The sequence below is a fragment of the Panicum hallii genome, chromosome 1 (genome assembly GCF_002211085.1).
Source record: "Panicum hallii strain FIL2 chromosome 1, PHallii_v3.1, whole genome shotgun sequence".
In the NCBI taxonomy this organism is placed as follows: Eukaryota; Viridiplantae; Streptophyta; class Magnoliopsida; order Poales; family Poaceae; genus Panicum; species Panicum hallii.
Window position 1 is genome coordinate 4,822,958 of NC_038042.1, and position 21,140 is coordinate 4,844,097.

At 43.2% G+C, this 21,140-nt stretch overlaps 4 protein-coding genes across 7 annotated transcripts; 2 read left to right on the top strand and 2 right to left on the bottom strand.

Annotated features, from left to right (window-relative positions):
- Positions 1 to 114: 114 nt before the first annotated feature.
- On the bottom strand, positions 115 to 8,212 carry LOC112895134 (brefeldin A-inhibited guanine nucleotide-exchange protein 1). 3 transcript variants are annotated; one of them, XM_025963022.1, is made up of 13 exons: positions 7,129 to 8,126; positions 5,718 to 6,035; positions 5,164 to 5,518; positions 4,642 to 5,064; positions 4,282 to 4,574; positions 3,926 to 4,199; positions 3,270 to 3,769; positions 2,852 to 3,173; positions 2,360 to 2,708; positions 1,604 to 2,262; positions 602 to 1,386; positions 356 to 508; positions 115 to 276 (listed from the first exon to the last, which is right to left on the bottom strand). In XM_025963022.1, exons 1-11 carry the CDS (start codon positions 8,124 to 8,126, stop codon positions 775 to 777), a joined length of 5,103 nt encoding a protein of 1,700 aa, XP_025818807.1. In that variant the 3' UTR covers positions 115 to 276; positions 356 to 508; positions 602 to 774. The 3 variants fall into 3 exon arrangements, with proteins under 3 accessions (XP_025818807.1, XP_025818800.1, XP_025818812.1); XM_025963015.1 differs by having other exon boundaries at positions 115 to 508; positions 7,129 to 8,212; XM_025963027.1 differs by lacking the exon at positions 7,129 to 8,126 and having other exon boundaries at positions 115 to 508; positions 5,164 to 5,528; positions 5,718 to 5,876.
- A 1,519-nt stretch (positions 8,213 to 9,731) lies between these two features.
- Positions 9,732 to 13,628, top strand: LOC112882397 (mediator of RNA polymerase II transcription subunit 18). 2 transcript variants are annotated; one of them, XM_025947461.1, is made up of 6 exons: positions 9,732 to 9,846; positions 10,044 to 10,107; positions 12,267 to 12,366; positions 12,440 to 12,497; positions 12,569 to 12,925; positions 13,070 to 13,628. In XM_025947461.1, exons 2-6 carry the CDS (start codon positions 10,072 to 10,074, stop codon positions 13,170 to 13,172), a joined length of 654 nt encoding a protein of 217 aa, XP_025803246.1. In that variant the 5' UTR covers positions 9,732 to 9,846; positions 10,044 to 10,071; the 3' UTR covers positions 13,173 to 13,628. The 2 variants fall into 2 exon arrangements, with proteins under 2 accessions (XP_025803246.1, XP_025803239.1); XM_025947454.1 differs by lacking the exons at positions 9,732 to 9,846; positions 10,044 to 10,107 and adding an exon at positions 11,692 to 12,026.
- Positions 13,629 to 14,033: 405 nt separating this feature from the next.
- LOC112882390 (bZIP transcription factor 50-like) lies at positions 14,034 to 16,730 on the bottom strand. Its single transcript, XM_025947444.1, has 3 exons — positions 16,209 to 16,730; positions 15,120 to 15,340; positions 14,034 to 14,579 (listed from the first exon to the last, which is right to left on the bottom strand). The coding sequence occupies exons 1-3, from the start codon at positions 16,619 to 16,621 to the stop codon at positions 14,275 to 14,277; spliced, it is 939 nt and encodes a 312-aa protein (XP_025803229.1). The 5' UTR covers positions 16,622 to 16,730; the 3' UTR covers positions 14,034 to 14,274.
- A 307-nt stretch (positions 16,731 to 17,037) lies between these two features.
- LOC112882382 (SWI/SNF complex subunit SWI3B) lies at positions 17,038 to 20,973 on the top strand. Its single transcript, XM_025947432.1, has 6 exons — positions 17,038 to 17,328; positions 17,414 to 17,820; positions 18,887 to 19,267; positions 19,741 to 19,873; positions 20,256 to 20,356; positions 20,462 to 20,973. The coding sequence occupies exons 1-6, from the start codon at positions 17,082 to 17,084 to the stop codon at positions 20,660 to 20,662; spliced, it is 1,470 nt and encodes a 489-aa protein (XP_025803217.1). The 5' UTR covers positions 17,038 to 17,081; the 3' UTR covers positions 20,663 to 20,973.
- Positions 20,974 to 21,140: the final 167 nt, after the last annotated feature.

The following is a 21,140-nucleotide window of genomic DNA, read 5'->3' on the forward strand; positions in this document are numbered from 1 at the left end:
AGTGCACGCAACTCGATATGGTTGTTGGAAGCATAGTAAATTCGAGTCCCAGCTAACAAAAAAGTTATCATGAGATATAGACGTATAGTGTTCAACTATATTGCTCACCTTTCCTTAGCAGACAGCTTTGGGATATCCATTGCTGTTGAGAATGAAAGTATATATTAACTACAGTGTAGATACAGTTGTGGTAATTCCAAGAGATTCAGCAGATTAGGGGAAAAGGCAACATGACATACGCCCCTCTTCACTGTAGTCTCGGTTCAGGAGAGGACACTGTACAGAGCAATTATCAGAAAGAGAAAAACTACACCAAAACTGTATGCTCAAAATCTCTCAGTGGCAAGCAAACCACCTCTTAAGCAAAATTTCAGAGCTGTTGATGCAGGACAGAAATTAGGGAGCCTTGTTCCAATGTTCAGCTGCTTTGACATGATGAATGTTAGAAAAGACCGGCAAATGCGCCTCAAAATCCTTCTTCAGGCATCTGGGTCAACATTACATGTAGCTGCAAAAAATATGGCACGAATAAATTAATCCCCTACTTTTTATTGAAAGTTTAACATATTAAAGTTGGCAGAGAATAAGAAAGAGAATTCACCTTCAACACCAGAATCCTGAAGGACAGGTGATAGGTCTCAACAATGAGTCATTTACAATACTGTAAATCTGTACCCTTTTCTTATACCATATTCTGATGTAACCACTATCAAATGAGCTACCTTACGAAAATGGACTGACAAAATTGTACAACTTGTGAGGAAATAATATATACTATGCTGATATTATGGGGCCTATTGATGATTGGAATATTTCATACAGTGCAACTTGAACTTCTCCAGAGCTATGCTGGCAGCGGATAAGATTAGCTAATAAGGGGAAAAACATGGGCAAGTTCCTCCTAAAGCAATTCTTCTCTAAACTGCCCAATAACCGCATTACATTAAGGACCAACGAAGTTCTAGCCTCCAGTTCCTCCTTTTTAGCAGTACCCAGAGGCAACCTGTGTAAAGCTGGATCTCTACCAGAAGCATCATTAGATGGTTCATGTCCTGCACAGGTCAGATACATTCGCAATATTTTGTCACAGACAAGCATAATTTGTGACTCCACATTCACATTCATATCTGCTGACAAAGATGGGTTGTCATGAAGAATAGCTTGCAGAAGCTTCAGATAGCTCTGGTAGGATTCGCTCTCGAAATGGATGACCGCTGGCTCAGATACCTCCAAAAGGGAACATGCTTTATGTAGTTTTATGTGCAACTTAGATTCAGAGTTCACTTCACTTGCATGAGATGAAATGGCAGATAGCATCTGCAACATTATGCCTATATGCTCAGCGCATAGAAAGCTCCTGTGCATCTCATACAATTTAACGATGCCCTGCATGGAAGCCAGGAAAAGATTGAGTACATGTAGGCATTGGCATTGGCAAATTAAAAATGCATGTAGGCTTCTCTTTCTATAGATTTAATTCCTATTTTAATTGGATGCCATGGTGTCTATTCTTAGAAAAAGAAAAAGGAAATCATGGTATCAAACTAAGGGGATTTCCAAAACCTATTTTAACTAACAAAAAACCACATGATTTATATATTACCTGAACAATTAAGAGTTGCAAAGCCATATGATTCTTCATTCTGACAATAGCATAAGATGCTGTTTCCATATTAGCTTCCTCTTCATCATCATTGTATACGTCATGATCTGAATATTGTTCAGCTTCAGAGTAAGATTCATTTCTATCTGGAATTTCAATGTCTTTCATCATTTTAACTATTTTGTCGAACACAACAAATGTCTGTGCTGCTGATTCTTTGAAACACAGCAAAATCTTCTCCCACTCATCATTGGAGAGCTTGCATGCAAGTCCTTCTGTTAAACGCTGGAAAACTGATATGCATGTGCTAGCTGATTGTTTATATGGGCTTCTGATGAAATTTGTAATAACAGAAGTAACTCTAGAAAGTTCTGGCCGCATCACTTCAAAAAAGGTAATATACAAATCTGCTAAACATTTTAGAGCCACCATTTTAGTTTCGAAATTCCAAGAATCATCCTCAGTACTATTTACACTTGAAATCTGACCATTTGGTGCAAAGCTTTCACTACTAAATAGGGGATAGATAACTGATTCGAAGATATTAGCCCAGAAGGACTGAGAAAAGAGGTGCCCATGATCTTTCAAAATGTCAAAGAGCACTTCCACAGCACCTTTTCTGATAGTTGGTCTCGAGTCAGTTGTCAATCTAGCAAGACCTGGAAAAATAAAATTCGATCAAAACATGTTACAAATGTGATACATTCCTGAATTTTCAAGAATGATGTAATTTTGTGAAGAAAAAAAATAGTATACCAGCAAGCAAAGGAACCCAGAAGTAAACATGATCATCCTTATGCACTGTGATGTTCCCATCTGAAGAATCTAAATTATTTGGATGCTGGTCAGCATCCTTGTCATGGCAAATAAATCCTTCCTCGGCAAGTTTGACAGCACAGAACCGAAGAAATGCAATAGCATTGAGACTGGCATCACTGCTAAATTTACTACTTGTGAATGTAATGAGGCATTTAACACAATCAGTAAATGTTGTGCTTTCAGTTTCAGTAATGTAAGGGAAATAGTCCCTAACAATCTTTTCCATAGTTTCAAATGCCAACAGAACAATACTTTTTCGATCATCAGCAGCAGCTGCAGTAAAAACCTGTAAGTAGAAAAATGTTGTTAATATGAATGATGAAATTTTAAAAGTTACTCTGGCTTCCTTCCTATGAACAACTAATTGTAGATCCCAAGAACTTATGCAAAGATATCATACTAAAACTAACTGTAGAATATCATACATACCGTAAAAACACTTTTCCATCCAGATTTTATATTGTTGACACGACTCAGAACCATTTGGGAGACACATCGAACTACAAGTTCGCGTACTTCTGAAGCACTGCTCTTCTGCATAACAACCGCAAAAGGTTGCAGGAATTCATTCTGGAAATTATAATTTGCCAGTTCCTCTCTTTCCAGAAACTTCATGGCAAGCTGCCTCAAAGAGTCCATAACAAATATTGCGACTGAAAGATTCTCTGAGAGCCCAACAGAAACAAAAAAGTCTGACAGAACTTTCCAAATACGGGACCAAACCAAACGTATGCGGTTCATATTGTAATGCCTGCACAATGAAACTTTGAATCAGAACATTTGGAATAAATTTGTGTAGCTTGAAGTAGGTGTAGGTTCATAGACTCTTAAATACAAATGTTCTTACGCAATCTCAACAATCTTTGTTAGGCAGAAGATACGAGGGTCTGTAGGAGACTGCAACTCCGTCATTGAAACTTTGCAAAGAGCTTTCACAAAAGCAACAATAGCATCACTATTTAGTCTTGGGCTATGAGCAAATATGTGATTTAGCTCAAAAATGCCAATCTGGTCTAGCAGGTTTATGTTTGATATGAAATTATTAATCTGTTCAGGAGTAACCAATGGCGATGCTTTGTTTTTTGCTGTTGTGCTATCATAAGAACCCCCTCTAACAGCAGCCATTACAGCTGGATTCTGAAGTGCATTAGTTCTCTTTGACAACGTAGAGGCAGACTTTTGTGTTTTTTCTTCTGAATCAACCAGTGGTACTGTGAGAAATGAAGCATCAGTAGGTGCTCCCTCTCCAAGAAGATGTAAATGCTCAAACCGAGAAAGGCATGTTAATATATGCTCCCAAGCTTCCTGCAAATAATCACCATCTTCGATCGCAATGGATATTATAGCCTGTCAGGAAACAAAGTAAAACACTCATGACTCGCTTCAAAATTGATAGATATATCATAACTTGCGAATGTTAATTCATGTGTTAGTGATAAATGATAGGATAAAGCAACAAAATCCAGTCAATACTAAATATTATGGATTGACTGAGATTCCCACCTTCACAGCATCCACATTCTTTTGTTTCATGTCAGCGGCACAATGGAGATATGTGAATTTGGCTACAGATGTCACAAAGGCATCTCTCTGTGTCTGCATGCACATAACAGAGGTTACATGCACAGCAGATCTGAATCCCTGCAAACACTGCAACGTGGCAGCCTTATCATCACTCTGGTCAAGTGTCACACTGAATGCGGCCATCATTGGGGCCCAACAAACCTCCATCATGAATCTTAAAATAGTCGTGTCAGTAATAACTGAAAACACAGACCTACAAAAAGCACAAGCTTCAATTAATTGCAAGCATCAGCGGATAAAAACTATTGCCTATTGATAGTTTGCATTTGTCTTACTCTGACTTTACACTCTTTAATTTAAATTTCTCTTGTATGTTCTTGATGAGCAAGTCATTTGCTCCATCTGCCCTATCCTCAACCTGTTTCCAGTTAACAAAGCTCATAATATTGTCCAAACCTAATAGCTTCATCACAGTACTAGTTTGCTTGTTTTGTGGGACTGATGAATCAGCACTCATTTTGATCTCATTTTTGACAATTTGGTCATATAGTGTACCCAGATAAGCTTCAGGCAAGTCCTTTCCATCATCTATGCCTCGGTTATTGCGTATGAAATCAATCTTGGACATCTGCACAGGGAAAATCTCATAAATGAACTAATCTTGAAAGGAAGATGCTTATTATCATCTGGCTTACCTTATCCTTGACCATATTATTGTGAGCATCAGTGTTGAGCATGATTACAGAATATGCAAGAACATATGCGGTATCTGCACTGGTAAAGGAGTCTGGATTGCATTTGCAGTATCGTTCAGCAAACTTTTCCATGATCCTATCAATTTTCTGTGCTTCCCCAGGCAACCTGAAGCCTCGCAAATAATACCGAATGGCTTCACCAAAGTCCATACCTTCCAAGTTCAGTGCATCAACATATGCATGCATAACTTTGATAGGGAATTCATCTCTTTCGCCCAAATAGTCTCCAATCATTGTCGCATTTAAACCAGCAGTATTTCTCAAGAAAGAAGCAACATCTTCTGGTGAATGCCCTATCTTCTTGCTTTTAATAAGAAAATCAATACCCTTGGAAGGTTTTCTGTTAAACAAGGAAATTCCTTTCTGGAGAAGGAAATTTGTACTTCATTAGTCCAAAAAAGTAAAATCCTACTTAACACTGAGAATCTCATGTTCTAAACCAAGCATGGAAATAACATATACCTGAAGTTCTATTTTAAAAGCACGACGTTGCTCAAGGGAGGGAGCACCAGATACGTCTGGGCTACCAGAGTCAGATTGCAGTTCATAATCAATTGCACTCCCATCTTCTCCAATAAGGATGTTAGGAATGTCTATTGAACTCATTGAACTCACTGAACTTAAAGAAGCTTCAGAAACTTTTGGTGAAAATTCACCAATTCTAAGCTGTTGATCCATCCATGAACCCATTGATTTGATTATGGTTGCAAGGCACTTGACTGACTCAATCCGAAATGTTTGGTCTTGGGCTGTTGTTAATGTTGTTGTAGATCCTGGAGGAACACCTAAAGCAGTTTTCAGAAGTCCATTGACAGCCCTGTAAACATCTACTGGAATTAGAGGTGCCTTAATATATGATGAAAAGATAACGAAATGTAGTTTTTAAAAAGCTTTCCTCAGGTCAATGCATTAATCCTTACAGTGAACTGCCATAAAGAACAAGAAACCAGCCACTATTGCTTTGCTTATTTAAGAACAAACAGAAGGTGCTATCCATCAAGTACCAAGTTACATACCTTTCAAAAATATTTGGTGCATCTACATCGCAATCGTAGTTCACAAAGATATCGATAAGAACCTGAGATTCTTTACAGATCTTCTCCAACAAGTTTAGAACTGTCATTTTTTGCAGAAAGCTAGGTTGATGGACATTCTCAAGAACCCTTAGGACAAGCATTGGAAAAAATATTCCAATTTCCTCTTTCAGCCCAGATCTAAACCTTGATAGCAAGCCCACAAATATGGAGCACAACAGCTGAAAAATACTCATTGCGGACAAAGCACTGTTCTTCAACAAGGACAAACAAAGATATTGCTTGATTGCTCCAAGGTACCTGATTCAAAAAAGAATTATCAATCCATAGTTTTATTTTCTGTCAAGATCACAGTAATTTCTACACTCCGTTATAAATAACCTAAAGAAAACTTCATAAGGCTAATAGTTGTATGTGCAGACTTTTAAGATATTTGCTGAACGATAGCATATTTCAGAATTACCATTTCTACTTTGCAAAGAAAAATGTAGATTTTTTCTTCTTTTTCAAAAACATATTAAGGATTTCATTTTAGGACTAGTACAAAGTTAAGTCATATGCAGAATGGCATTCATTTTGCCTCCCTTTTTTGACTAAGTGACTATCATAGCACATAGCATCCATGCAGTAATACTATCTCATTTTCTCCCTTTTCAGTAATACTGTTTGTCCTGTGAACATTTATTTTATGAAGTCTTTTAGTGAAAAGACTGGACTACAATAAACTTAACAAAAAACCAAATAAAGACATCATCAGGATCTCGTTCGAACCATTCTAGCAGGTTCTTAAGTACATGATTGGTGGGAACACAAATTCAGAATACGCACAATGGTTTTGACAAATAAATATAAGCATTTTTCTCAAAAAAAAACGCCCACCAACTAGCCATCCACCTAGATTCTAGCCTTTTACAAAGTACTGGTAATAGCATCTACCTAAGAACTATTATTATTGTTTTATCTTAATTCCTTTGCTTCTATACCTTTCACTTGTGATATAGAATTAAAATTTTTGAAATTGCAAAAGTCGTAGGATTTTACATTTTTAGCCAGTGAAATGCACACATATAGTAGCCCCCATGCCTCATGATCTGTAAAACTCCAGAACTCTTTATCGAACATGTTGACATAGTTCAGCAGACAGATTAGAGAAATGTTGTGCCATTATAGCAATAAAAGGTGGATTCATAATTTTCTGAGCTAATATAGCTTAAGCTTATTGGAACATCTTTTAGCAAACAAGAACGCTCCATAGATCTCAACATTGTACACTTTGTGCCATCCTCCCAACAGTCATTTTATACTTCACTGCAACAATATTCTTATATGGGCATTGTGACAGGTTGAATAATTGAAATGCATAAAACTGAAACATGCAGGTACAGGATCATACTTTTCGTTTGTTCGCCAGAAAGGGCCGGCATTGTCAACAACCATTTTCAGCAACTCAAGAGACAACACCTTGCCCCGCAGCAACATTTGATCCTCAGGGTTATCTGGCGTCGAGAACTTCATTGACAACTTGCACAGGTTCTTGAAGAGCGCTAGCCCATCCTCCCTGATCTTGCTCATCCCATCATCCTCCTTTCCGTCCACTTCAATTGGCTCCACAGGTGACCCTGGCTCTGGGACATCACTGCCCTCCATAGCCTCATTTATAAACCCCTGAGCCACCTGCACGATGCTGGAGTCGTTCAGGCTGCGGTCAGACACATCCATCATATCTGTGATCGACACCGTCCGCACGCGCACGTCCATGGTGTCCACCTCCACGCGCGCAAACACAATGACCAGCACCTGAGCGAGCGCAAGCTTCGCGCAGAGCTGATTGGCGCCGCTGCTGCTGCTGAGGTATATGTTGTAGCAGGTCTTGAGGACCTGGCCGAGGCCCTCCCCGCGGATGGCGACGGTGGGGCACCGCGCAGCAGCGACAACGACGCGGAGGGTGGCGAGCTCCATTGCGTCATCGGAGAGAGCGCCACACGCGAGGACGGCGTTGAGGAGGCGGGAGGAGGGGGAAGAGGCATCGTCGCCGCCGCCGGCGCAACCGAGGTCGCCGAAGAGGAGGCGGTGGTAGAGGAGCTTGGCGACGCAATCGAGCGCGGGGTCGGCGACCTTGGGCGAAGCGGACTCGAGCGCGAGCAGCAGCGCGTGGAGGGCCGCGTCGGCGGCGGCGGGGGGCAGGCCGAGCAGCGGCGAGGATTTCGGCGAGGTAGGGTCCGGCGACGGGTAGGCCGGCGATGAGGAGAGGAGGTCGAGCGCGGCCTTCGCCGCTGCCACGAGCGCCGAGTGCTTCCGCCACGCGGCGTTTTTGATGATCCGGTCCAGCGCCGGGCCCAGGACGCGGCCCGTCGGGGACGCGCCGCCTAATGGCGCCGTGGGGGTCGCCATGCTGAGCGGGCTACGCGATGGTCGTCGCCGTCGTGCTGGTGGTCACGTCATTGGGGGAGGCGCGGAGATCTGAGGGAGGTGGAAGAAATGGGAATGGAGGGAGGTGACGGGTGCGTGGGGGGAGGAATTGAAGGGAGGGAGGAGGGAGGGCTAGGACTGGGATCTTGACCTTTCGTGGGGGCACTCGAAAAGAGGATGGAATTGAAAATTTCATGTTTGGTGTGGTGTTTGACTTCCAGCTATCGAGCATGAACCAAACTACGTTCATGCTTGTCGTAGTGGGAGATCATCCATCTCATCGGCATTTTGATGCACTTATCTAAGTTGTCTTCCACTATCAATCATTATATGTCTTTCGTGGCAATGAACAGTTTATTTTGTTCAATTTCATTTTCTCCAACTGATTTTCTGAGTGGAATACGACGGGTGAGTTCCCTGTGAGCTTTAAAGTGTCTCAAATATGACTCTATGTAACAGCCCAAAATGAAAATAAATATAAAAGTAGCTCTTTGAAGTATTTTTCTTGGATTTGCCTCATCCTTATGTAAAAAAAAAATAAAACATATGATAAATTGGTTAGGGTATAAATAAGGCAGATGGTCACATTCTAACTCACATTCATGTTCTTCAACCTATATATCGTCATATAACATATTGCAACATACAAACTGCAGTAACCAAACAAAATTACAACCTATATGATCAACCATCCTTACCTAAAACTCACATTCATGTTCTTCAACGTATATATCATCATAGAACGTATTGCAATATACAAACTGCAGTAACCAAACAAAATTACAATCTAACATGTTTTCCACATCCTACAGCTGAAGCCATTTACTATTTACTCTAACTCTAAGTCATATGTTGTACTAATGAGAGCAATGAATCTGAATATAGATCCGGGATAACTAAAAAACATTGCTAACTTGTGAATAATAGACAAGAATGTTTTGAAAAAGTTTTTCATGTTCTCAGTAAGTGCTAAATAACCATACACTTAGATCAATAAGCAATATAAAAGATATTGACCCAACATGATAACATTAAGGAGAGCACAATTATTTGATATTATAGTCCCGATAATCGGAGCATTTATCTAGTTTGGTTGGTGAATCGAACCAACTGATCTAGCAGTTTTCCAAATATAAAGAGAAAATAAATTATACAAAAATTTATTAAAAAAGGATGAACAACCAATTTCATTATGCATCTACGAAAGACACTTAGATCAATAAGCAATATAAAAGATACTGACCCAACATGATAACATTAAAACATGATAATATTAAGAAGAGCATAATTATTTAGTATTATAGTCCCGAGAATCCTCGGAGCATTTACCTTGTTTGGTTGGTGAATTGAACCAACTGATCTAACGGTTTTCCAAATATAAAGAGAAAATAAATTATACAAAAATTCATTAAAAAAGGGTGAACAACCAATTTCATTATGCGCCTATGAAAGACAGCAGTATGATAACCGATATATAAAAAAAATCAGCAATACGGAACGCCCGCCCTTCATCTTCACGATTTCACCCCTCCCCCACTACCCCGTTCTCTCTCCCTCTCTGCGCCGCAGTCGCCCGCTTCATTTCTCTCTCGCGCGCGCCCCCACCACCCCCCCCCCCCCCGCGCAGCGGCGAAGACTGGGCGAGCAGCCCGCCCTTCGCAACGTCTTCGCGGGGTCCTTTGCCGGCGACGAGCACGACCAGGTATGCCCGCTCCTTCTATTCCCTTCCTGCTGTGTGAAACGGAGCGCCCTAAACCCTAGTGTAAGCTATTTGTATTCGGATGTTTTTTTCCAAAAATTATCGGGTCGACATGTGTACACCCATGGGTCCGCCCAAACCCCCATCCCTCCATGTAAACGCCGTCCTGGGAGGAATTGTGATGTTTGTTGTTTTTTCAGTCTACCACTAGAAGGGGACAGTAGGCCGATGGAGTGCGTGGTGCAGGGAATCATCGAGACCCAGGTATTGTGCCATAATGCAGGTCGGCAGTGATGGTGTATGCAATGTTCGTCACGCATCTGAACTTTTGAAGGATAGGAGCCCTTTCCTTATCAGTTGAGTAGCCTAATTTGTTATGTTCTAAGGTTGTTGATCTGGCGCAAGCTTTTGCGCTCGCCGATTGCATCTAGATCTGATAAGTATTTTCAAAGCATGGTGTCTAGAATGTTAATAATCAATAGATAAGTTTATATGAGTTGATTTAGAATATTGATTTTGTCGCTGAGCATTTCAGCATAACTAATTGAATTCTCATCGCAGTCAATGTTCTGATAAAAAATCGTATTGATGTACAATGTTGAGTTTAGTGTGTTCCACTCCATGTCTCCATTAGCTGCATTGAGTGCGCTTGGTTGAGGTCCCTCTCCAGTATAATTCCTCACTTCCTCCACCACTGTGCTCAGCCTGCTTTTCGACCTTGACTCCAGCACTATATCCTGGCAATCTCTGACACAGAAAGTAGTGCCTTGTTGTGTCAATGATTGGTAAAATTGGGAAGACTGAGAGGATGTAGTGTGCATTGGGAAAAATTAAGCAGGCGAAAGGGATAGGATTCACTAAAACAAATTTGTGTGTGAGAGAGAAGGATCTTTTTCTGGGTAGGGTTGACATTTTAGAAACCGATCTGTTAGTTGGGAAGGTGATGTTTTCTGTTCTTGTCGTGAGAGGGTTTTTAGGTAAGAATGGGTAACAGATTTTTAGGGCAGGAGGGTTGGCCCTCTCCCAGTAGGCAGTCTTTTCAGAGAATTACTCAGGCAAAAGAACATGCTCTACAGAGTGTTTTATATAGTAGTAAAGATAACTGCTTTCTTGTTTCTTCAGACACTAATTTATCAATTGCTTTCTGATGGGGACTTGTAATAAACTATTTAAATAGTTTGTGAATGCTAATCTTTGATTCAGTCAACCAACCTTTGGTGATCTACCTCGTGTGGAACTATCTTTAGAAAAGAGAACCAAACCATGGAGTTTAATGCCTGTTCGAATCTCTGTACTATGTACTTGAGAGTGAGAAAGTGCATTGACTAGCCATGTTTTTAGGTAAGTGTGGAATGTTATTAGAGATTAATGTACACAAATAATAAAAAAATTTATTAGAGCTTATCTTTGACTCGCTGCCTCCATGACTAGTTGGTGGTCACTTTTCTGTTCACTCCAGCATTGTTATAGATAGATCATGTGTATATATGGCCAAAAGGCTCGAGGCCCAACAGCCCGGCATGAGGCCCGAGTTTTTGGCCCGGCCCAAGCACGGCACGGCCTGGTATGGCGTGCCGTGCTTGGGCTGCCAGCGCAGCACGGCAGGCGGCGCGGCACGGCACGGCCTCATATTTAAGGCCGGCCCGTTAGAGGCCCGCATATTATTTCCATCCCACCGGCCCATCAAATGTCAGCCACTCCTCAGTTTTTCTCTCTCCCTTATCCTCTTCATCATCTCTCTCCCTTATCCTCTTCATCGATTCCCTTCCCTCCCCTCCGAGCTCAGGCCCTTCCTTTCCTTCTTGGCTTCTCCGGCGGGCGGCGTGGCAGGCGGCGGCAGGCACGGGCGCGGTATGCGGGCGCGGCGGGCGTAGGCGGCGGCGGCAAGCGCTGTAGCCAGCGGGCGGCAGCCTCCATCGAGCGTGCGGGCGGCGGACGGCACGGGCACGACGGAGTTCCGTGCTTTTCGGGGCGGCCCGGCACAAAAATGGGCCTGTGGGCTCGTGCTTGGTCCGAGGACGCGGTACGACAGGCAGCACGGCACGGCCTGATAGCATGGTCGTGCCGGGACTGGCCCGATCAGTTCGTGCCCGGGCCAGCCTGGGCCCATGCCGGGCCGTGCCAGGCGGCCCGAATGGCCCATGTGGACCACTACATGTCAATCATTTATTCCTCACTTTGAAGTACTACTTCTGTCCCCCAAGTTTTTTTTTCTGCTCAGCATGTTACTATAATAATAACATCTAATATGCATTTGGAGATCCTTATGATCTATCACTGTGCTTTACAGTAGAGAGGAACTTAATTCATTTGTATATTCTAGTTGATGTGCATCGAATGTCACTTAGCCTTCATTGCCTTTTTTTTTCTTCCGGAACTGCTCTGCCATTAGTAGTGTTTTGATTGATCCTCCCATTTTGCAGCATGTTGAGGCTCTTGAGGTTCTTCTCCAGGGTCTCTCTGGTGTCCCAAAAGAGCGTGTTAGGGTGCATGAGCTCTGTCTTAAAAGTGGGCCCAATCTAGGTTAGTTTGTGATTAGTCTGCTCTTCCATTCTTACACAAGTGGTATATTAACTGACATCTTTCAATCATACAGGTGTTGTCCCATCAGAGGTTCGTTTGTTGTGTGACTTAGCTCAGGCCACACCATCCTGGTAACTAACCGTGTTAAGCTGCTAAAAATACCTTTTTGTAATATTTGTCATTAATTGTGGCAAGATTGTAGGACCATAAGACATGTTGGTGGTGCCATGAGAGGTGCTGGTGCAGAGCAAATCTCAGTTTTGGTTCGTACAGTTGTTGAGAGCAAGGCTAGCAAGAATGTCTTGCACTACTTCTACACTTTAGGGTACAAGCTAGACCATGAAATCTTGAAGATCGGTTTTGCATTCCGTTTCCACCGAGGTGCCCAGATCACTGTTACTGTTACATCTGCTAACAAGATGCCAAGGCTCCATGCAACTGATGAAGCTATGCCGGTCACTCCTGGCATACAGCTAGTGGAAATCACAGCTCCTGCTGCTGATGACAATTACAATGATGTTGTTTCAGCCGTCACTGCATTCTGTGAATTTCTTGCTCCGTGAGTACCCCTTAGCTTCAATTCCAAGACTCCAATTCGAAGATGAATATAAATGAATCAAGCATGCTTTCTCCAATTCGAAGATGAATATAAATGAATCAAGCATGCTTTCTGTTAATAATCATTACCCAAACAACGCTGCAGGCTGCTACATCTGTCAAAACCAGGACATTCAACTGGAATTGTCGCAACTGCTGGCGCCGCTGCTGCCTCGCTCATGTCAAGTGGTGGTGGCAAAACCTTGTGAAGTGGTTTTCTTGGCTGCTGAGGTGGTTTTCTTTGGGCTGAGGTGGTCTTGTGCCGCTGCAGTTTTGCCTTATGGCTGGTGGTGCCCGTGGCTGCCACTGGTTGTGCCTACCCAATTGGTTGACCTGATGTCGTGCCTTGTAGCTGCACGGCCTGTGAGACCTACCTGTCGTGTATATCCAATGATTTTTAGTATTCTTATTGACTAAATCATTTAGCTGGCGTTGTTATCTGATCGCGGTACTTGTTCTGAAGTAACGCCTAACGAAGCTGCAAGTGCTTGGTGTCTGGGACATCATGGGGTGGCACGTTGAGTAGTGTTTTCCATCTTGGTCATGTTTTGTGATGTCTATGAGACAGATGACAATTATTGGTGCCATTTTCTAATTGGACGCATTGGGGAGATGTTGGACTGTTATACGTGGAATATGATAGGGTATATTTCCGATGGTACTAAGCAATGCCCCTGTACAATTGAGTTATTTACGTCTTCTACGACTTTGACAACTGTAACTTAAATGTACAGTAACAGTCTTTCTCTGACATGCACAACGACTCTGAACAACCGTATTGGACTACGAACCAGGGGCTGTATCAATCCTGAGCTTATGTCCTCGTTCCTGGTGGCAGGATCATCTTCACGAGCTCACAGTGCATCAATCTTATTTCCTGGTGGCAGGATCATCATCACGACTTCACATCGAGTTCCAGAGGCATAAATAACTATTTTGCCACCCTATGGAGTAAATGACAGGCTAAATTCCCTGTTAGTGACTTAGCTGGGCCCGCTAGTCAGTGACAGATGGTTAGTGACAGGTGATATATTGCCATCCGCAAGGGTGGCAGTTCCAGAGGGGGAAAAAACTATGGGCCAAGTGGCCAACGAGAAAGATTGAAAGGTTCAGGGCTACAGCAACTGTGGCCATCCAGTTAGCCAATCCCTCTTTACCTATCTGCTTTTATCATCTCGGCTTTAAACACCATTTTCTGCTACTGCTTTTTTTTTCTTAAAGCACATGAACAAGGTGTCAAGAAAAAGAGCGGAACAAAGATTAACAGCTGTGCATACAGGCGTTCCAAGTGCCAACATGTTTAATAACAGCTCAGAGAAGGATTGCACGATGGCCAGCAGTATCAGCTACTGCATGCCAAGGCAACAAAGGTGACCTGATCCTCGCCCTTGTGCTTCTGCAGCGTCTCCCAAGGCGAACGAGTTCCAAACTCCTTGGATCATCACCCTTTGTTGTCAATCGGAACATCTTTACACCGTTTGTTGATGTTCTGGCCAGCTTTACAAGATCTCTTCCGTGGCTGCTTGGAGCCACTAGGCTTCTTTTGGGCACGCCGGGGGTCAGGAATAGACACACGATGCTCACTAGCCAAAGCAGTGAAACCAGCGGCAGGGTTTCTGCACACAAGAAACGTTTGCATTAGAGGCAATAGTATAACAAACAACCTTTAGCTATTGTAAAAATCAGTATTTGTTCCACACAAAAAAGAACGAAATGTGGTTGGTTTTCACATTCGTCTTTCACATGATTACCAGAAGAAATTAATCTACATCTCCTACTTTATATTAAATGAATATGGATTATAATTTCATCACTGTAAAAAAAATAAACATCAATGAATGCCAAAATGCCCTATCAGGAAAAACAATAAAGCCGAAGAGTTAATGGCAATTTGAACATGTGGAACTGAATAGCTGATTAGCTATCCTCATGCGATCGGCACAAGCAATAAATTCACAGCCTTGCAAGTAAAATGATGCTTACAGTAGAAGGATTTAGTCCAAGGACTACTGAAAACTAAACTAGCATAAAGGATGATGCAAAGTTCATACTTCATCCTGAGAGCACTGAAGAATGATGAAAAATGTTCACAGCCATCCCGCATACAAGAATGACACGTTGAGTGGAACTAATGTAAATATGCTGGCAGATCTTACCCGTGAGTACGGCAGACTCCTGCATGGCTGTGTGAGCACCAACCGGCCTATCCTTCAGCAAACTCTGGCGAAGCGCCATGTTCTCGGCAGCGCAGCACTGGAGGGCATAGCTTAAGCGGCAGCACTCTGCCTCCAGATACTTGCTCTTCATCTCCAGGTCTTTTAGATACAACTTCTTCCTCTCCCTTGATTTCATGGCAGAATCCTTATTCCTCATTCGTCTGTTGAAACACAACACGAAAGGCACTAATTTTATATATTGCCTTGCCAAACCAGGCAAACAAATGTATCATTTACGGTTCTCTAGTTACCCATCTTTCAATAGTTATTTATAATGATTACGACAACCTCTCAACCGATACTTACAGTAGTGGTGAATGTGCGCAAAAAGGCAACAGAATATACACAGACAATCATACATTTTCTTCTTCTAATTTTGTTTAAAGAGTACAATGTTTTTATTAGATCAAGGGGTCTTGGGGAAGCCCGTGGCATCATCGTATGCAGGAAATGAGTTGAGAAGAAGCTCATCAAGTCCTCAAGCTCACAAATAATAATAATGAAAGGACACAGAAACATGTAGCTGCTTCCATTTCCGAACAATAAACCCAATGACCCTGAAACCTAGACCAACAATGAAAGGCCAGAGAAAAAGAGCTGAAGTATTTTATCTTTTGCGAACTTTCGCATACAAAGCAATAGGACTCTATTATGGATTCTACTACTACATTTCCCCAAAACACTGGACATAATCATCTTACAGTCAGTTCTAGGGAACATTACATTTGCATTTTTCCCATGAAGAAACTAATCATGCAATTAATCTGCATCATCCAACTGAGCTAGATACTTGCCAAGAAAAACAAAGTTTAGCAGCTCCTTCCACACTAATTGATGCCCAGCTACCCCCCTCTATTCGGTTTATATTGCACATAATACTTGTGGAAAATTAGCTATTCCTTGACAAACTTTGGCATAGAAATATTTCCTAGGCAGATGAGGAAAATTAATTTTTACTTGAAAAGAACACGAAAAATTCGCTGAGAATAGGATTGTTTTTCTACTAAAAATACAGAAAAAAAGCACTACCTCTTCTTCTTCTTGCTGTCGAGATCATCGCCGCCATCCGCACCCAGGACCTCTTCATCATCCCCTGCGGACGCACCGGCACCATCCGCGCTCCTTTCTCCAGTGGACTTGGGGCTTCCGTCGTCCTCGCCGTCCCCGACGAGGACGCCGTCCAAGAACTCATCAACCCCGTCCGCGTCCATCGCTGCCTCGTCCTCATAGTCCTCCATGAGAAACTTCTCGATCTCCCCCAGCCCCTCCCGGTGGCCCTCCCCAGCAGCCAACAGCTCCCGCGACGCCCCCGCCTCCGCGTCCGGTGCCAGCAGCGGGGCGAATACGGCGGCGGGGTCGCCGGAGAAGGAGGCGAGGACGGCGTCGACCTCCTCGAGCGGAAGGTCGTACTCCCCTCCTCCCCAAACCCCCGCCGCGGCCATGGCGATGTTGGCCCGGGCTAGGGCCGAGACATGGCAGATTGGCAGGTGAGTGCTGGGCTCGTTGGCGAACACGAATGTCTTCTCTTATTTCTTTCTTTTTTTTTGTAACGTTCTTCTCTTCTTTTTTCAGAGAAAAAAAACACACGCACGCATTTCTTCTGCGGGCTGTCGCTTTCTAGTACGCATTTCTAGGAAGGAGACGATCCGGTGGACCTACCGATGGTGATGCCGTGGCACGACCAATGGGGAGGGCGGAAAATGCCACGTCATCTTGGAGAGGTTGCGTTTGCTTTGTGTGGGCTACTTTTGTTTTGAAAAAGATTTGTGTGGGCTACTTATGAGGCCATATCTAGTACTGGGGGCCCAACGCGTAAGCCCAATACACACGCATCAGACTCTTTTATCAAACCCAACCCAATTCGACCACGCTTCCGCCGCACCTTCTCCCCTTCCGCCTCCGATGGCCACGACGACAACGACGGGGACGGTGACGGCGCCGGCGGCCAGCGCCAACTTCGTAGCGACACCAGCGGCTCCGCATCCACGCCCCGGCGTGCCACCCGCTCCAAGGGCCCCCTCCACCTTGGGTCTCGTCAAGTCGGAGGCCTCTCCAGCCCCCTCGCCCACTACCTCCGCCGCCACCCCCGCTGCCGCCGCATCCGGACCGGAGGATCCGTCCTACATCATCACCATCCCGAGTTATTCAGGTAAACCAGACCCGTGCCTTAGCGCGCCGGCGCCTACATCGTGGAGGCTAGAACATGGAACCCTAACCGGGGATTCCCCTCGCAGCGTGGTTCTCGTTCGACTCCATCCACGACACTGAGCGCCGCCTCCTGCCGGAGTTCTTCGAGGGGGAGGCCGCGGCGGCGTCCGGGTGCCGGGGCCCGGGCGCGTACAAGTACTACCGCGACACCCTGATACGGAGGTTCCGGGCGCGGCCGGGTCGACGGCTCACGCTCACGGAGTCCAGGCGGGGACTTGTCGGCGACGTCGGCTCCGTCCGCCGCGTGTTCGACTTCCTTGAGGAATGGGGGCTCATCAACTACGGTGCTTTGCCGTCGGGCTCAAAGCAGGCGAAAGAGAAGAGGGAAGAGGCTGCACCACAGTCGACGTTGCCTTCTGGGGCAACAGCACCCAGGAAGCTTTGTACTGGGTGCCGCACTGTGTGTGGGCTTGCTTACTTTGCCTGCGAGAAGGTGAGTTTTTTGAATTTTGGACTTGGCATACATGGATTTTCCGTTACAGATATAGATATATCATATATGTAGGCGTAAATTTTCCGTTACGGATATAAGATTTGGTAATACGCATGAAACATTAACGTCCAATTAGAGCTATCTTAGTGCAGATATGCGGATATTTGGGATGGGCCACCAATTAGAGTAGCTGCAGTGCAAAATCATTTTTTTTCCTTGGCTGGCAGCATTAAGATAAATTTGAGCTGCAAAAATCCGCATCTTTTGTTTCTCTTGATATGTAATAGGAGGAGCAAATAGTTCTGCTGTTATGAGTTCAGCCATGTATCAAGAAATTCATTTTGTCCATGTTATCTCCATTGACATGTCTCCTGGAAAGGGTTTTAGGATAGATGAGCGAACAGCCTTTTTGACAAAATCCCATGGTGTACATAAGCATATTTTTCTTTGACCATTGTTATATCTAGTTACTTATGAATTTTAAACTGCGTGCATGGTGAAACTTGTGTGCACAGAATCACCTGCTAATATTGAAGTATTTATCCTTATTGTTGTCAAGAAAGGGCATTAAAACTGGTGGGCAAACAAGCTTGTTGATAAATGGTGGGTGTTGTTTCAGGAATTGCTAAATTTTGTTTCGTATGAATGAATTGGTGGTGTTGCACTTAGCCCAGTAGGCCTGTTTTAGAACAATGTTTCTCATGTAGGAACATAAGAAGTCATTAAGGCATTGGTGCTCTGCTTCATCTTTTCTAGTAGCCATAATGGCTCATTGCTTCTTTACGGAGGGGTGTAACTGTAGTCAGAACTCAGAACATCATTACATTCGAATGAACTTTGAAGTTAGACGCTCTATGCACCATCAAAGTGGCATGGACATGTAATGAGGATTGTCAACAATGCAGATCAAGTTCATGTCATTTGAAGTGAACAACCAATATCAGTTCAACTATTGTCATCGCATACCATTCTTACCATGTTGGCTGAAACTTTTTTGTTGACTTCTTGGATGTTTTAATCTGAAGACTTACTAAGTTGTTTATCTCAACCTTTTGCGTGTGATCAGGCAGATATAAGTCTCTGTGCTAGATGCTTTGTACGTAATAACTACCGGCCAGGTCTGACTGCTGCAAACTTCAAGAAAGTTGAAATTACTGAAGATGCAAAATCAGATTGGACAGACAAAGAAACTCTTCACTTGCTTGAGGCTGTCTTGCATTATGGTGAAGACTGGAAAAAGGTGTCTGAACATGTTGGTAGTCGATCAGAAAAAGACTGCATCGCAAGATTCATCCGGCTACCTTTTGGAGAACAGTTCATGGGACCCAAGGAGGATAGAATGGGGTTTGAAAATGATGATGACATTACTGATGAACCTGGAGCAGATGTCTCAAAACGGCTCCGTCTCACTCCATTGGCAGATGCAAGCAATCCGATAATGGCTCAGGTCCGTATCATTGCTTTTTACCCTGATATGGTAGCTGTTAGAGTACTTTTAAACAGTATTCAATTTGCTTGGGCTATAGGAGCAAAGATGGTAATGGTATTTGCCAATGCTTGGCTAGGAGCAACCATTTTTTTGAGTTTTAACTTATGAGTCGTTTCATGTGTTTAAGAATGTAACCTGGAAACTGCACTTGTTTCAGTGCCTCAGGTAGCCTTTGGTTCCTCGTATGTATAATTCTTTACTTCCGGAGACAAAAGCATGAAACATTGCAATAATGTTTATATGACCTCTGGCATAACATTTTAGAAAGTTATCTCTGACTTAGGTGTGCACACTGCACAAATGTGTTACACTACCTCCTATGTGCATGCTGGTGGCAGGCATGTTTCATAAGCTGCCTTGTACTGTGTTATTGTTTACTTTGAATATGGAGAACTGAGGGAGAAAACTGAGTAACTAAAGTGTTTTCCCAGGTTGCATTCTTATCGGCCATTGTGGGTTCTGATGCTGCCTCAGCTGCAGCTCAAGCAGCTATTTCTGCACAATCCCGTGTTGATCTAAATGACGGAGAGATTGATTCTTCAATAAGTAGCACCAGGGAAGAAGGTATCAGCTCTGCTCTTCGAAACCATGTCTTTACCTTTTTCTTTTGCAACTTCTGCCATATTGATGTTGTACATACTGATTTGCACATCAATGTGCAAAATGCAATGCCGGCAATGATGGTTTGTGGAAGTTTGATTCTTGTGCTGTTGTGTGGATGGCTACAGTTTGTACAGAGATATAAGCTTAGTTATAACACTTATAGTATTATATCATTGTGCCATGCGTAAATAGTAGTAAAGGCACTTGTACCAGAATTATTCATGCATAGGCACTTAAATGATGAACGGTGTCCATTTTCAAAATATTGCTGCTTGCCTGATGCATACATAGCTGCTAATATTATTGTCCTCGTCAGAATCATCTCACACAAATGGGCTTTCAGCCAACGATTTGCTGAAAGAGGCTGCTGCTAATGCACGGGCACAACTTGAAAAAGAAAGGAATGGCATAGAGCAATCTTTATCCGATATAGTGGATGTCCAGGTACCAACATTGCAACACTAGAACTATAAGATGATAACTAGTAGAAATTGATTTCTGTACTGACTTCTTTGTCTCTATCTTCTTTTGTTGTAATACCTTTCTCAGATGAAGGAAATCCAAGATAAAATATGCCGTTTCGAACATAAGGAGATGCTGATGGAGAAAGAACGACAGCAGCTCCGCTGCCTTAGGGATTTGCTTTTCGCAGATCAATTGGCAATCATGCAACATCAACGCAAGCCCCAAGCTGTAGCCGCGGAGAGCAAATATGACGAGAAGCCAAAACCCGTGATTAACATAAGTTGATTCAAATAGGGATCGACAGTTGTGAGAACTGGACATAGGTGTGCACCATTTTAGCTAACTTATTCCCCCCTTTGTTGGCCTGATTCTAGTTGTATGTTCAATCCATGTACCGTCGCCTCAGATGTTATAGGAAGCAAGGGTGATGTCTATTCTTTACATTCTGGCTGATGAGAATGGTTTACTTCCTTCCCTCAAATCTTGTTGCACAAAAAAGACCTAAAGTAGCATGGATCAGCAATTGTAAAGAGATGAAGTGGTACGGTTTGCAATCGGCCTCAGTCGTGACAGTCGACTGATCACGCTTTCCTGTTTGCGTCGACTAATCACGCGATTTACTGGGCTTTCTTGTTCTTCAGCAATTCAGCTAGTCAGGATATTTAGATACCCAAGTATCTATAACAAATGTGTGGACGAAAGCAACATTTTGTGAACGCGTAGTTTAAGGATTTTGAGCCTTTTGGTTAGTATAATAAGATTG

Excerpts from the sequence above, each read along its gene's own strand:
- LOC112895134 (XM_025963015.1), bottom strand. The coding sequence starts at position 8,126 with ATGGCGACCCCCACGGCGCCATTAGGCGGCGCGTCCCCGACGGGCCGC. Across the intron at positions 4,200-4,281 it reads TTAAAGAGTGTAAAGTCAGA|GTCTGTGTTTTCAGTTATTA; the intron begins GTAAGACAAATG and ends TGCTTTTTGTAG. Across the intron at positions 1,387-1,603 it reads TGCAACTCTTAATTGTTCAG|GGCATCGTTAAATTGTATGA; the intron begins GTAATATATAAA and ends GCTTCCATGCAG.
- LOC112882397 (XM_025947454.1), top strand. The coding sequence starts at position 11,952 with ATGCCGGGCCGTGCCAGGCGGCCCGAATGGCCCATGTGGACCACTACA. Across the intron at positions 12,027-12,266 it reads CATTTATTCCTCACTTTGAA|CATGTTGAGGCTCTTGAGGT; the intron begins GTACTACTTCTG and ends CCCATTTTGCAG. Across the intron at positions 12,367-12,439 it reads TAAAAGTGGGCCCAATCTAG|GTGTTGTCCCATCAGAGGTT; the intron begins GTTAGTTTGTGA and ends TCAATCATACAG.
- LOC112882390 (XM_025947444.1), bottom strand. The coding sequence starts at position 16,621 with ATGGCCGCGGCGGGGGTTTGGGGAGGAGGGGAGTACGACCTTCCGCTC. Across the intron at positions 15,341-16,208 it reads GACAGCAAGAAGAAGAAGAG|ACGAATGAGGAATAAGGATT; the intron begins GTAGTGCTTTTT and ends GTGTTTCAACAG. Across the intron at positions 14,580-15,119 it reads GGAGTCTGCCGTACTCACGG|AAACCCTGCCGCTGGTTTCA; the intron begins GTAAGATCTGCC and ends TCTTGTGTGCAG.
- LOC112882382 (XM_025947432.1), top strand. The coding sequence starts at position 17,082 with ATGGCCACGACGACAACGACGGGGACGGTGACGGCGCCGGCGGCCAGC. Across the intron at positions 19,874-20,255 it reads AAGTAGCACCAGGGAAGAAG|CCAACGATTTGCTGAAAGAG; the intron begins GTATCAGCTCTG and ends ATGGGCTTTCAG. Across the intron at positions 20,357-20,461 it reads CCGATATAGTGGATGTCCAG|ATGAAGGAAATCCAAGATAA; the intron begins GTACCAACATTG and ends TACCTTTCTCAG.